Source organism: Bombus pyrosoma, linkage group LG15 (assembly GCF_014825855.1).
Source record: "Bombus pyrosoma isolate SC7728 linkage group LG15, ASM1482585v1, whole genome shotgun sequence".
In the NCBI taxonomy this organism is placed as follows: domain Eukaryota; kingdom Metazoa; phylum Arthropoda; class Insecta; order Hymenoptera; family Apidae; genus Bombus; species Bombus pyrosoma.
The window spans coordinates 11,152,887-11,168,060 of NC_057784.1; the positions used below are offsets into that span (position 1 = coordinate 11,152,887).

At 36.9% G+C, this 15,174-nt stretch overlaps 2 protein-coding genes across 6 annotated transcripts in view; one reads left to right on the forward strand and one right to left on the reverse strand.

The window, feature by feature from the left end:
* LOC122575913 (U-scoloptoxin(05)-Sm1a) overlaps nucleotides 1–15,174 on the forward strand; it is a 61,594-nt gene that overhangs the window by 38,669 nt on the left and 7,751 nt on the right. The window contains exon 2 of the mRNA XM_043745414.1: nucleotides 5,135–5,265. Within this exon, the coding sequence (XP_043601349.1) occupies nucleotides 5,135–5,265 (131 nt within the window). The remainder of the gene's footprint in view (nucleotides 1–5,134; nucleotides 5,266–15,174) is intronic.
* The window catches only part of LOC122575908 (MICOS complex subunit Mic60), an 88,705-nt gene that overhangs the window by 21,167 nt on the left and 52,364 nt on the right, over nucleotides 1–15,174 (reverse strand). The gene's annotated exons all lie outside the window — the stretch shown is intronic.

A 15,174-nucleotide genomic window follows, 5' to 3' on the forward strand; every position in this document is an offset into this window, starting at 1 on the left:
ACATAATTCGAACCGTCTGTCGTTGTTTTTGTTCGAGTGTCTGTTCAATTTAAGAAGCTGCTTTACAAATGCAAAGATACATGCTTCAACATTCTTTGATTAAAAGATAACAAATTTGAGAAAAATGATTGAAACATAATATATTATTCGTTTAGATAGAGTTTACAAGTACTTTTAAAAAAACGCGAACGAATTTCTCACTCAACTTAATATACGTTTCAAACCAAATTATTATATTAAAGTTATGTTCTATACACTTTGCTTTATCGTTAATCAAACGGGGCTATTTCGTGCTTAAAGAAAGGAGAAAAATCGAAGAAAAACCCATTGGAAAGGGGAGAGGCTCGAGGAGAACACGTGACGATTTCGCGTGACGCAAGAGAACTCACTCGGGTCTCGTTTCCTCTGTACGACGGATTTTGCCGTCACGTTTGCTTTCTCTCGAGTATCTCGGAAACGTACATATGCCCCTTGTCGTCTAACTTGGCAACCTTAAATTACTCGCAAATTGTTCCTGCCACCAACAAACTTTTCCAGCAAAGATATTGCATAGTTTTCCACAATCATATTCCTACGGTATTACAATTTATTTTTTACAATCTTAACGAATTATCAACATGTTACCTACATTATTTTATCTGAAATAACGCAGACTAATTTATTATTTGCGAGCGATCTCATTTTATTTGTATCTCGTTTCTCCAAGTTAAATTTATTACGTTTAAATTTCAATACTGCTGTAATCTACTTTCAATTTCGATACTTTTTCGATACTTTCAAATTCAATACTATTACATCTACACCTACATCTACATCTACCATAATCACTAAAATCGTATATCATTTCCTTTTTGTTATTTTTTCTATCCCCTTCTATCTTATTTCTTGCAAAATTGTTTCCTAATTAAAATTATGTACTGTCAAAGTTCGCAAAATTTTAGGTCGTGCTCTTTCCTGCTTTGCTTCTCTCTTTTTTCTCTTCTTTTCCTCTTTCTTTCTCTCTTTTTTCTTTTCTTTTTTAATCCAGTTAGTTCTTTGTTCGAATCAGGCAATAAACAACGGAACAGTGTCCAACGGACGAAACTTGGCTCTTGATCTTGGTTCTATCAGATATATCGGTTGGAAACTAGTTTCGTTTCCACCATTTCGAGACCTTGGATTTATGACGTTGAATCTGTTTGCCGTTTAGCGTAAACAAAGATTTAGGTCGGTGAAATTTCATCTAGATACTCAAACAGTTCTGTAAAAGTTAACTAAAGGCATCTTCCGATTTAAAACGTAACAACGCTTGATCTTCATTTAAGCCAAGCGATTTCCATTTTCGAAAAATATACTCGCACGAAAGCGTTGTAGATTATCTCGTTGCATGCAAAAAGTTGGGGGAATTTTTGTCATTGAGAAATTATCAGGGATTTTGAAAATAATTTTAGATATTTAAAAAGAATTATCCTCGATACTCTTTTACCATGGTGTGAAAATTCAACAAGACATTGACAATTTTCTAAAATAACTTTCGATGTTCGAAGAGAATTATCTATCGAAACAGCATCGTAGTTGAGTTACTTTTTCACGGTAATATAACATTGTACATGGCTTGAATTGGCTTTGGATTGGAATTGCATTTGCATGAAAAATTTATTGTGAAAATGGGAAGATCGTTAAATCTCATTTTCGCTATAACAAAACATTGCAGGGTCTAATCGTAATATAATTATCAAGCTATCTTACGCATAACGCGTGAATAAACACTATGCATACCTAATAATATACGTTATAAGAATATCGGTTTCCGCCACCGAGGAACTCCTTCCATTTTCTGTGTCGCATTGAACGCCTTAAATTAACTGTCTAGATTACCAGAACATTCATCGACCGTCCATTATTTTGGAAAATAATTCGAAACTTTCGAGAACAATTTATTTGCAGCAATAGGAATAGGCAAAATCGTAACGCGGAACATTAAGAATCGTTATAATAATAATTAGTAAACGATAATTTGATTTGTTCGCGATTTTCTAAATTAATTCCAACATTCAAAATCAACGAAAACTTATTTTCAAGAAACGAAAAAGTACTACTCTACCTCCTTAAACATAATACAAAAAATTCAAATTCACTATAATAATCGGTAGATACGCCATTTAGCGAGTAAAGTGTAATATTATCGTATTTCGTAGAATCAGCAGATGCTTGTTGTAGGAGTCGTAGGAAAAAGCGGAACGAGTTTGGTTCGCGATACAAGTCACAGCAAAAGTTCCCTCCGCCCTTTCGCCAGTCTGAAAAATATTGCTTGTAAATTTCTAGCGGACAGACCAGTATATCTTGTCGTCCTCTCCTGGCCACTTGATTTACCTCCTCCCATGCTCTTTCTTTTCCTCCTTTTTTCTCCCTACCACGCCACGGTTTGTTTTCACGCGCATTTTTAACGATCACTTGGACGAAGCGACGCTCGCGTTCATTTCCCGTCGCCGTAAATTTTTACATTCGTGATAGCATCTATCTTTACCCACCCTTATTTGCCTATTCTTTACTCAGATTATTTGTTTTTTTTTTCAAGCAAACGCCATTACACAAGCCTTACGACGCGAATTTTTCCAAGTATCATCTAAAATAACATTGACAAAATTGACCCAGTCGATTTGAATGTTCATTTTACGATTGTTTTATTATTAATATCGCGTTCGAAACCAGAGGGATAGGAATCTTGAAAACGTACCTGCAAACTTTGCCAAGTTTAGTTGATTATTTAGAAAGCGATACTTTTCGTTTCGTGGAAGATTTGTGGATCGATCAAATTTAGTTGCCCTACGTGTATACTTATTCTGTAGAAACAGTTACATACAGATACAACCGATCCAAATGACTAGTTAGCAATACTATAGGTGCGAACCTTACGCGTTTCAATCAGTTTGTAGTAACTAATTTATGATAGCCATAAATGTCATCTGTATCGCTGCTATCGGATCTTATCGTTCAACATGCGAGAACGCGCATTCAAATTAACAATTGTCATTTTGTTATTATTATGATATATTAGTTACGAAAGAACTGCAAATTTATCAGTGTAAATATCTCTTGTGACAGCAGAGAAGAAAGAAAGAAAGAGAATGATTTCCAGCCTTCTCAGAGTGCCATATATAGAAAAATTGGCACAGCAGAGGATATTTGTTCCGTTACCGAACGTTATCGTTCGCCAGTGTTTTCCAATTTCCAATCAAATATTTTTGTCGGTTCAGTGGTATATCTACATATATCAGTGGTATATAGGTATGCAAATTTAGGGAAAGCAGACTGAAATGTAATATCGAGGTTGTAAAAGATCATGTTTCAAGACAGAAGTTATTTAAAATTATTTAAGATGATAGATAATTTAAACGAACTAAAGTTTGTAAAAATTCAACGTTACAATTGATCTTGCAACAAACGCTATTTTTGAAATATTGAAGGTAGATGCAGAATCTTACGATTAAGGTATATTCAATCTAAAAAAAGAAGAAAAAAAAAGAAAAAAAACAGATATCTAATTAGGTCATAAAGAAACAAATAAAATATAATAAAATAAATAAAGGCAATTAATAAAGACAATTTTGATAATATTCGATCTTAGAATTAAATGCTTCGGTAAGAAATGAGATGCGCTATTTGTCACATTTCTTCCGTTGTCTTCGAGTAAAACATTATATAATAGAATAATAGCTTAGACGAAAACTCTTGGTAGCAACTGTAGATAGTTGGGCCTGTTTTAGATCAGAATCTAGAAACTATCCTCGCCGGATACGTTAGCGGAAGTTTCGCGAATCTTCGAACATCGACGGGGCGGGTCGTGGGACGATAGAAACTTTCGAAACCCACTTGCACGGCCTGTATTGTTTCGTGGTTGTGTATCATGTTCCTCTGGACGGGATAAGAACGCGTTTCCGCAGCTCCAACAACTTTCTACACGTCGAACGCGCGTCGACGTCTCGAAACGCGAACGGTTCTTTCCATTCTTACTCGAAACTTTTTCGTTTCAGAATGGCTACTTTGAAGTTTTACGTTGTCCCAAATTCGTTACACCGGAATGGAAAATATTTCCTCTCTGTTATTTTCACGTTATTTTATATCTTTATCTTTGTTTCTATAGATTAAACTATCGACTCGTTTAGGTTCTCTAAATATACGAATATTTTGAATTTGCGATGAAATTTTGATCAGATTGAAAGAATTTCGAGCGAGTTTGTCAGTATCTTCTCCGATTTTGCCAGCTTGCCCGGTGCAGCGTGGAGAATTCTATCGAGAGTGTCGCGGCCTCTCGGCGTTCCAAAGTTCAAAGCTCGTCATGGAGGCAGGTTGAAAAGTCTCGCGGCCCCGTCGACTTCAAAGCGGGAACGGGTCTGTAATTTCTACTTTCGCAAGCAATCTTCCGTAGAACGGGTTACCCTAGACGACGCGACGCGACGTGGAAAGATGCGATACACTCGATTTACCGAGTTCCTGATTTAGTTCTATCGCATGGAGCTGCTTTGATCCTCTGTCGCGCTTGTACTAATTAAAAGATTCTAATTAACCCGTACCAATTGCGCAGAAATTCGTAAATTCTTTGTCAAATGAGAAAAATGTAAAATTATGGCAATTATAGATACGTACGTATTTAGTATCTGTTCGATAATATTTTTCTTTAATGTATTTTCTGCTTTTTTAACGTCTTTTTCAAATTTAGTTGTTGTTTGTTATACTACTTTTCCCCACATTTTTCAAAGCCACTCTTATTATTTTATTACTTTTATTGTTCATACTAGTATTCTTATCACAACTTGTGTTAAAATCATGTTGGAATTCTTGTTTCAATGTTCGGTTCAACAACTTTGGAAATAAAACTATTTTTTGCCGATTCTGCTGTTACTATGTTACCTTTTCTTTCAAATTTCTGATTGAGAGGTCCTTCAACATTTTTTAACTATTACAATCTCCCTATATTTATTTGTAATTTTGTCATAGTAACAATATCGTATTCGCTAACGATAGGATAATAGTAAATTTTCTTGTATAAATAATTTTAACCAGAGGTTTCACAGCATCGTTCATTTTATCAGTATTACCATTGAACAAAGGATCGTTTGAATTTTATTTCACCAAGGAATTCTCATTGTTTCAGGGCTGACACACAGTCTCAAATGTTATAAATGTGGACAGTACAACGAGGGAGTCGGTAGCATCACACCGTGTATCAATTATACCGCTCACATGCATCTAAAGGAGTGTTTACCCACGGCCGAATGGTGCATTGTAAGTAAACATTTCTCTTATCTTCTATTCCAAACAACATTTAATTAAATTTGTTATTCATTGCCTAATAGAGGAGGGGAAAGGAACTCTTTTCTTCTTTTCCTTCTTTTCTTTTCTTTTTTTGGTAATGGGGAAAATTTGGAGGATTTGATCGATTTGAATGATGTCAATCAACGAAGAACACGAGTTTTCGTGGCCTACGCTAAAAACCGAAATTTAAGATCAACTTTCGATATACATATTTCGCTGGATGTTGTCATTTAGCGAGAAAATTGAGAGCGACAAATTTTAGCAACAGCTCGTACATAGCGAACGACATTTGACTGCAATGGCAAGCGTATATGTTACATTTGTCATTCTTGTATGTTCCGGCTAGCTCGGATTCCGAGTCAAGTGGATAATTCGGTGTATCTATTTATAAATTAAATATTACAACTAAAAGTTTGAGGTTTACAGAAAAGAAGGAAAAGAAACGAAAAAAGGAAAGAAAAAAAGAGTTGGATGAAAGCAGCAGAAAGAGTTTCGAGAGACTTTCAATGAACTGGGAAAGCGAAGATCGAAGCGGGAAGTAGAACAGCGTACCGAGTCTCAAATCGCGATCGTTAATTGCGGATAATCGTGGTTGTTTCCAAGTCGTGGCTCTGTTTCGTGTTTTTGTCGAGGAACAAAGTGTCTCCAGACGCTGTACAAGTACAACGCTGTACAAGTACAACGCTGTACAAAAACTGCAGAGACGTTCTCTTTTTATCGTTGCGAGGCTGAAAAACATTTCAACTTGTTTCTTAAGAAGCGGAGCTTGTGGAATTATTTAGAGATAATGGAAAATATTTGATACAGAGAGAAATTTCAATACTTTCTTCTTGTATAATAAATTTTTTCATTTTTATCAATATTTCATACTTTTGTCGATTAACAAACAGGTAGACGGCTATATTTTTTATTTAGCCTCGCAGCCCAGAAATCTTGACTCGATATACACTTGTTCTAACTCTACGATAAATTGAAGCAAAGAATTCTAATTGGAAATTGCTGTCGACTCCATCTCTCAATTCAACGACCTCGAGACACTTAATCGAATCGCGTAATCTGTTTATCGTGTTCGGGCACGTGTCTCACAATCGCAATCCTTGCTAGGATCGTCCTTGAAGGAGGTACAATCCTGGTGAATTAACGGGTCATCTCGTTCGACTCTATCAATTCCCAGTCGCGCACTGCCTTCCGGCTAGATCAGCGTTCCCGTAACTGCATTATCATATCATACCGTTGGATATTCTGACGTGGCCTTCGAATTACTGCCACCGGTGCGTTTGCCTGGTATTAATTAACATTTTGCGACAGCAATAGGATGACTGTCCGCCGTATGAATAGATTTAGCCGATCTCCCGTAGGACCGTCAGATCGTTTAGTTGGCGATAGAATTGGCAGCGAGTTAGATTCGATTTGGAAAGCGGGATTTTCGTTGTTTGGGAATTCTGTTGCTACTTGGAGTGATATATTCTACGGCGGAGAGGACAAATAGATAGCTCTTTATTTATAAATATATTGGAAATATTTGGAAATATTTCCAATAAGAATTCGTTTAATATTAACAAATATTTCATCTACACGAGATCTCTTAAAATTAAATTAAGAGCTTCGCTATTTATCCGAATCAGAGTTCTGCGAAATCGTAAAATCTGAGAATCCGTAAATTTCGGAGCTACGTATAAATCGTCGATACACGCGTTATTCGCAAATTATGATACTACCGTTTGGAAAGTATCGATATGAATGGTAGATAGCGAAATATAAATCTCGATGTTGATTCAATGTGATATAATTCTCGCTGACAGTGATTGTACATACGAGTAACCGCAGCCTGTATTCGCGTGTCGCAGATACTGACCGACTTTTATCTTGTCGAACAACGTGAAGAGGATCACGATGTATCGTGTAACCAAGAATCGATAGCAACGTTCCCGACGGTAACGATAGAAAGAGCGTCGCACTTCTGCCGACTTCTGTCTGGTTCGTTCCCGATGGAACAAGGAAAACCAGGACAAATGGTCCTACGATAAAATGCAACCAGATGGAACACTGACACGTTAAACATCCATAAAAGATTAACAATTCAATGGCAAATAAAGCGGGTAAAAGTAAATTTTCCAGATTTTCAACAGCTTGAAAATAAATAAACGGCGACCGCGTTTAATCAACGTGACCGTCGATTGCTTTCTTGAGCGATACAGCTGCTTTGCGGTGACATTGCAATCTCTGTCTATCCAATCTCTAAATTCTCAATCAAACTCTAGCCGATATAGGAAACGATCAAAGTTGATATTAACGAATTGACAAAAGATATTACTACAACTGTTGGCTTTTAAAAAAAGATGTTTAAAATGATTTGTCATCACAGAGTGAGCATCTGTCAGTACCAAGTTGTTCCGAGCATTTATCCAACACGATGTAAGAAATTCAATGAAACAAACAGCACAGGCAGATAGAATATGATTTGTACACTGAATACGATAAATTGAAAAGAGTGGAGTAAACAAGTAGAAAACTTTATTTGCTGGTATAACAGTCTGTTTGCGACGGTGTTGGGCAAGAAAAAGAGAAAAAGCAAGCAAGAAAAAAAAAGAGACGATAGTGTATGAAAGCTACGTGATGCGAGCTTTTCCAGTTTTTCCACGTTCCACTTCTCACGTTTTAATGCATAAAACATTTAGATCGCGTCATCTCGACGCGATCCGTTTGAAGGTCGGAAGAGCTTTTTGACAAGTTTTCTAACAAAAGAGGGCCATGGACAGGGTCCGGTTCCGATCTGGATGGAACCATTTCTCCAAAAAGATTGATGCTCCTATTAGAAGACACACGGTAGAGGTGTCAGAGCAGCGATACTTTGTTCTTCTCAAATTTCCTCAAGGTCTTGGAAAAAGCCCTGAGATATCGCGTTTCGTTGTTTGTTAAGTAGAAAAAGCTTGTAGCCGTTAGGAAAGGTTGACGACGGCTACTTTGACCATATTCGGCACTCTAACGACTGCATCGATTTCACCACAAAAGAATCTTCTTTCTGCTGCCCCCAAATGTCTCCATTGCTTGTGTTTCAAACGTATCCGTGTCAATCGTTTCCACTGGCAGACAAATGACTCGTAGAAAGGCGAAACGATGTTTCCCTTCATTTTCCAATTCTGTACTACCTAACCTCAACCAGAATCGTACAATTATTTCGTATTACTTACATCATATGAAAGTATATCTCTACCTAACCTATATTGTTTGCCATCTTTCTATCAAGTCTTTCGTTCGTAAAATTTCTTCACAGGCGAATATCATTCGTTTAAATTCGATTCTCAGAAACTTGTTGTTTTCTAAAATAATCTACGATACATAACAGAGTCCTAAAATAAAATTAAGAAGTAACTTAAAATCAATTTTCAATAAAAACGAACATAACTAAAGTCGCGGTTGTCAAAAAAAAAGCATCTTTAATTTTCGCATCAGAATCCCGAAAGCTTATGTTTCTCATAACTTGTTAATTTTAATTCAAGAAACTTTGGCTAATCGATTCCGTCCCCTGAAAGTCCTTTTCATCCATCTTTCGACAACTTGTCTCTCGGAACGAAGATCGATGGATTAGCCATAGACAATCAAGCACGTGAACTCTGGGAACCACTTACGTATTTCCAATGTTCGGCACTAGACACCAGCGACACGATACAATACGATACGATACGAGACGATACGATAGAACTTCGATTATTCGTAGCTTGTTTTATGATTACACATCGACTTCGTTTAAAGCTTTTTACGACGAAAAAACGCGTGCTACGCGTTTATAATTACTGCTGAAAATGCTAAGCGCCAGTGCGTGTTCGCGCGTGCCTGTGCGTCCAACTTAATTTAATTTGTAATTATTACACGAATGAAAATTTAGTAGCAGTTCTTAATTTATGTAGTGTTCCAAAGTACACACACGCGCGCGTGCATGTATGTATATGTGTATGTATGTATTTCTCTTCACTAAATCATACGAATTATAGCTTTACATGTGTGTACAGTATATTTATTGTATACTGCACTGTAGATAAAGGGTTAAATCAAGCTGGAAATTAGGAAAAAGTAGACAGCTTCCCTACGAACGTTGTCAGTAGCACAGTTGTTCGATTCAAGACCAACGCAACGTATTTACGTTTCCCAGCCCCATCCCCCATTCCCAACTGCTGATTCCAGTAGACATTGTTCGTATGCGTAGCGATGCGACACCAGGATTTCCTCTCCAGCCAGCACGCTTTAACCAGCAAACAGAGATGCTCGCAGTTCCGCAATGCAATTGAATCAGCGTGTACGTCGAAGTACCGTCTCCGGTTAAGAGGCGGAGAACCAGCCTTATTGTCGATGAACGACGCTTCGAAACTTCGAGTTCGGTTAAACTTTGCTGGGACACATCTAAAACCCATCTTCCGAGATACGTAATTCTTTTTCTAACTGGAAAATCTTGCCGTGACAAGTTAAAAGACGAGTAAAATATCTTAAGACTGTCCTTTAATTTTTACTTCGCTTTTTAGAATTTCACTGGCTAAGGGATTATTCCAGCTACGTTCGTTCGCTTAATTTTTAATTCCTAGTAGTTGAGAATTTTCAATATCAAGGGTGGTTTTATTTTCACGAATGCAATTACCGACCGTCTTGCAAATTTTACTACTACTGTTTCAATTCTTTTATTTCAGAAATACAGCTATAATTTTCGGCTATTTAATAACCTAATCTTATCTCCTATGGAAATAGAATTTCGCTCTGATCATACAACGATTCGCAAAAGTATTTTTCGAACATAGGTGCGTAACGTGTACATTTTCAAATCGATCTCAAATTTTACCAATAAAATTACAATAGCTGCCTCTTTCGCTGCTACTTTAGTATCCGTGCAAGCATACAAACTTTAATATACATTCTCATACGATATATGTATACGTACAATTTGTTTATCGTAAGCGTTGAAATATTTTTATAAGTAAAAATCCTGCGTTTTTTCTACAAATAGCCCTTTTATACAAATTTCTGTAAATCTGCCCAGCGGTCTGCGCTTGATTTCCAGCGGTCGATAATTTTACGTCGATGAAATTTGTCCATCTCCCACGAACGATCGGATATCTTCGAACGATATCAGGTCGCGGAACCGGTGTTAGGACTATCGACAGCCTGTTACCGCTGTCTGCCACTGTCAGTTATTAACTACTGTCGTGGACGAATATCGGGCCACCGTAAACTACTGTCAATCAGCGATATCCTGTCATACGTCGTTCGATCGCCGTGATTCGCGATATCCTGGTCGTTCCTTGAACGGTAAAAGATATTCAACGGGTGACGCATCATCGGTTAGAAATGAAAATAGAACGATGCGAAGGTAACGATACAATTGCAAATTTCAAAATATTATATTCAAAATTTAGGGGAAGATTTCTAGAATTTTTGTTGCGAAATAATTATTGCTGGGTTTAAACGGAAAATTTGGTTTATCGATTCGATTTCGAAAAAATATCTTTCTTTACACGTATCTATTTCATACAATTTTAGTCTCTATTTCCCTCGTTTATTCTTATTTGCATTTGCATTAATGCATCCATTTACCCGAAGATTAAACTTAAATTAATCTGAATAACGATTTTTATAAGCCTCGTTCCGCATTCAATTTCCATTCTATCAAAGCAAACACCGCCATGCTAGCTAACAGTGTATCAATGATACGGATAAAAGGCTAGTTCAAGACGCTGTTGTTATATTAAACTCCATGCACAGCGTGTTTCCATTTCGCTAAAGCAATTGGAACAGCTCTAATTCGAACAAATTTCCCTACTTTTCACATTTTTTACATTACAATTAATATTAGTGAATCGATTTTTTAGCGAAATTTTTGGTAAATTCTTCAAAAAAGAAGAATCAGGTATATTTCGCGCCTAATACACGCGTCCGTGTATTTCATTGCCCGGTAAGAGAGAATCTATAATAATCTGGGGTGTCGAATGCCATGCGGAAAATGCCGCAACGATAACCAGTCACACTCGATAATACGTTTACGTGCATTTGCCAGTGTTGTGTTATGTTATCTATCGGCGCAAACGACAGTCGATATTCCTGGTTGTTTGTAGCTCGTACTCCTGGATTATGCCTCGATCCACGATAAGTACGTACTTACGCACGTGCAAAAGGAACGAAAGGACGGAAAGAAAGAGCTTGTATCCGTAATTTTAGTTGTAATTTTGGATAGAAAATTTCAAAGTCTATCGTCATTAAGAAATTCATGTTAAACGGAAAATGTGAAAATCAAATAAAATTAAGAACGGAAAAATTTCAAAGTTGAAACGATAAATATGACAAATATGAATACTGTTTATTTTAATTCTTAGACTCGTCCGTTTTTAGGACAATTTGAATAAAAAAAGAGCAAATATACTAAAATATTCCCGTGTATATATACATACGTATCAAAATTTAAATTATTTAGAATATCTAGAATTCATCTCCTGCAATATCTTTTTCATTATTTTCGATGAAAAACGTAATCGATTGAATTTAAAAGTAGGGCTAGTATCGTGTGTATTTTTTTAAAATGAAATCAAATTTTCCAATACAGAGATTGGAAGAGGATTAACTCGTAATCGGCCGCCTCCGTGGAAAGGAGCACAATGAATTCGGTGAAATTTGAATTTATATTGGAGCCAGACTGGCCTGTGATTGTCTACCGGGGTTACTTACGATTAATTCCGTAATATTCTTGCTTCTCGTGCTGTATTTACCTATACATTATTCATGTCGACGACAGTCGTTGTAAAAATATGACGCAAGTATGAAAACTCCACGTTCGGATTTTTCATCGCGGTTTTTAGTAGCACATACGTATATTGATAAATTTTACTTTAACTGTGAGAATTGTAGAAAATGTAGGGCGAAAGTTAAGATTGCTACTAATCGTAAGTTATTAAGTTATAGTTACTAATACATGATCAATCATCATTTTTAATCGTATAACGTCGGTAACTGTAACGATTTTATCTTAAGTTAATGACAAGTTTCGTGTACACGTACCAGTTCCATTAACATGTACGCCATTAATATATCGAGCGAAATTTGTATCCGCACGAACACGAGCGGTGTGTTTTTATTTAGCCACTAGTAAAACACAAATATAAATTTGTTGAAATTTTAATCATACGAACACGACCGAGCTGAAAGTTTCTATCCTCTTCCCGTAAAAATTAAACTCTTCCTTTCTCTCTTCTGCCCCTCCTATACCGGCGTGCCGTTTTCGCGCGAATTCGCTAAACCTCTACGTCTGCTTTTCCCGGCAAATCGCTTTTTCGTATATCGAAATTTCTGAATGTCTACTTCTGTACATCTATCTGGATATCGATATTTTTATAGTTTCGGATATGTACCGTTGGTCTGAATTTTGGTTTTATCGTAGACAGTAATAAGAACAGACAGTGAATGAATCAACCGAGCACTTAAATATCGATTAATTGTTTCTCGATTCTGAAATAACGTAAAAGACGATCTGTGTAGTAAAGTTTGGAAATAGTAAGGGTAATCCGCGCATCGTACTATAATTTCACATGAAAGAAGAGAACCAAGGAAATTACAGCTCGACTCGAGCGGAATAAGATTCCTGAAACGGAGTCAACGAGAATCGACCACTTAATCAAAAAATAAAGTAGGTATTTGTTTTGTATTATTGCGAGTCACGAGCATCGTCGCGAGTCGCATGAACGTGTAAACTCGATTGATTTTCCCGACACGTCCTGTCGTGACGTTAAACGATATTTAACGCCAAATATTGATCTTCGTTCTTCGTTTTTCATCGCGCGCCGTGTACTCGTTACAGTAATAATTCTACGAGAACAGTGGGTAATTGCATGGAGCGTATTCGATATCTTTCAAGCAAAGACGATGAATTTAATCGAATGAAACGAACACTGATCTGTGAGAAGGGATGTACATACTTGAGTTTAGAAAACGCACCTCGCATAACTACCATGACAACTTAACAAATATATATATGTCGGAGTTGAAAGGACACCGGAGCCTTCCCTTTGGAATTTTTGGGAAAATCCCTTACTTTACTACACTTTAATCTAGATTCTACCATAGCCGTAATTAAGCAATTGTCGTCATTCAATCCAAGTGTATTTGTTCGAGATTTGTGATAATGAGCTTGGGCTCGAGGCGACAACCAGTCGCCGAACGTTGCCGCGGTCAAGGGATGAACGTTTTGCCTAACAAAGGTATGGAGTAATGGTATAGCTCTCCTTAAAAAAGAAATAGTTATAGGGGCACTCGATAGTAAACATTCCAACGGTTTCTGTCCCGTGGCTCGCCACACGCAGACTCTATTCTTCGGGTAAGATGATTACCAGATGTCGACGCATCTTCACAGTACATGTTCAGCTAGCCTGAGGACCTGCTATAAATCTTAGGATTTTGTTAACTTCAAAAGGACAAACAGTCTTTATCCTAACAGTCCCTAAATCTACCACCTTCTATGGGAAGATACCGGAAATCTGCTTTTCTCACGAACGACGCTTCCCACTAGCAACTTTCCCTCAAGGGCGGCTAGCATCCTTCGCTAACCATCAACATGGAAATTGACCAATTAACAGCAACGTCAATTTCCCTCACTTTCCGAACGAAGGCTTTTCTCGATGAATTCGATGATCTCGTGTCCTTAGACATACCTCATCATAGTTTCCCTCTGCAGCATCATCGTGACGAAAAGTCATTCTCCCGTGAGGTTGCATTAGCGAGTTACATAGTCTTTACGCTCGGTGGATATTATGTGTTTTAACTCCACAGAGTTAGTTCAGTAGTACTTATACCATCGAAGCAACTCAAGGCTAAACTCAAAAAATTCTACTAGCTCATTGGCCGTTGCTCCAACCTAAGCACGCAGAGCAAAATATTGCTATATAAAGCCATACTAAAACCTGTTTGGACCTATGGGATCCAACTATGGGAAACTAGAAATTCTTCAACGATTCCAATCAAAAACACTAAGATCCTTAGATGCACCTTGGTATGTCACCAACGAAACAATCCACCGCGACCTCAAGATACCCACAGTCAAAGAAGAAATATACAAGTTCGAAAGCAGATATAACACAAGAGTCAACAACCACCACAATCCATTAGTCACTCAACTACTTGACACGACGGATCAGACCCGCAGACTAAAAAGAAAATACCCTTTAGATTGAAGCATTAGATTCAACTAGAATCAAACATAGTATAAATTATTATAATCCAAGTTACTATACCACGCCAAATGAAGTTACTTAAAATTCTCAATGAGAATTGCTTTTAAATAAACTACCAAATAAAAGAAAAAAAAGTAATACTTATACCGTAGACAAGCAAGTTGAGTACAATTATAATATATATAATTATGCATATATAATATATAATAATATATAATTATATATATATATGTGGGGTCCACGTTATGATTAGGGTTAGGGGCGTGAAACGAATCTTCATTTGGATTAGACATTGTTGTTCTGCAATAGAGAAGATATTGACTAGTGCAAATATGATTATTACAGAATTATGACAACTAACTATGGTAATTAGATACTCGAGATGCTAATGGCAATGGTCTTAGGTTCAATAACGAATCCGCGGTCAACGGGATAACAAAATGCACTTTCTTCCAAAGCCCGACATATATATATATATATATATATATGTCGGAGAAGCGTTATGATTAGAGCTGGGGTTAAGGGCGTGAAAGAAATCTTCGTTGTAATTAGACATTGTCGTTATGCAATAGAGAAGATATGGACTAGAGCAAATATGATTGTTACAGATATCGACAAGTAACCGTGGTAATTAGATACTCGAGACGCTAATGACAATGATCCTGGGTTCGATAACGAA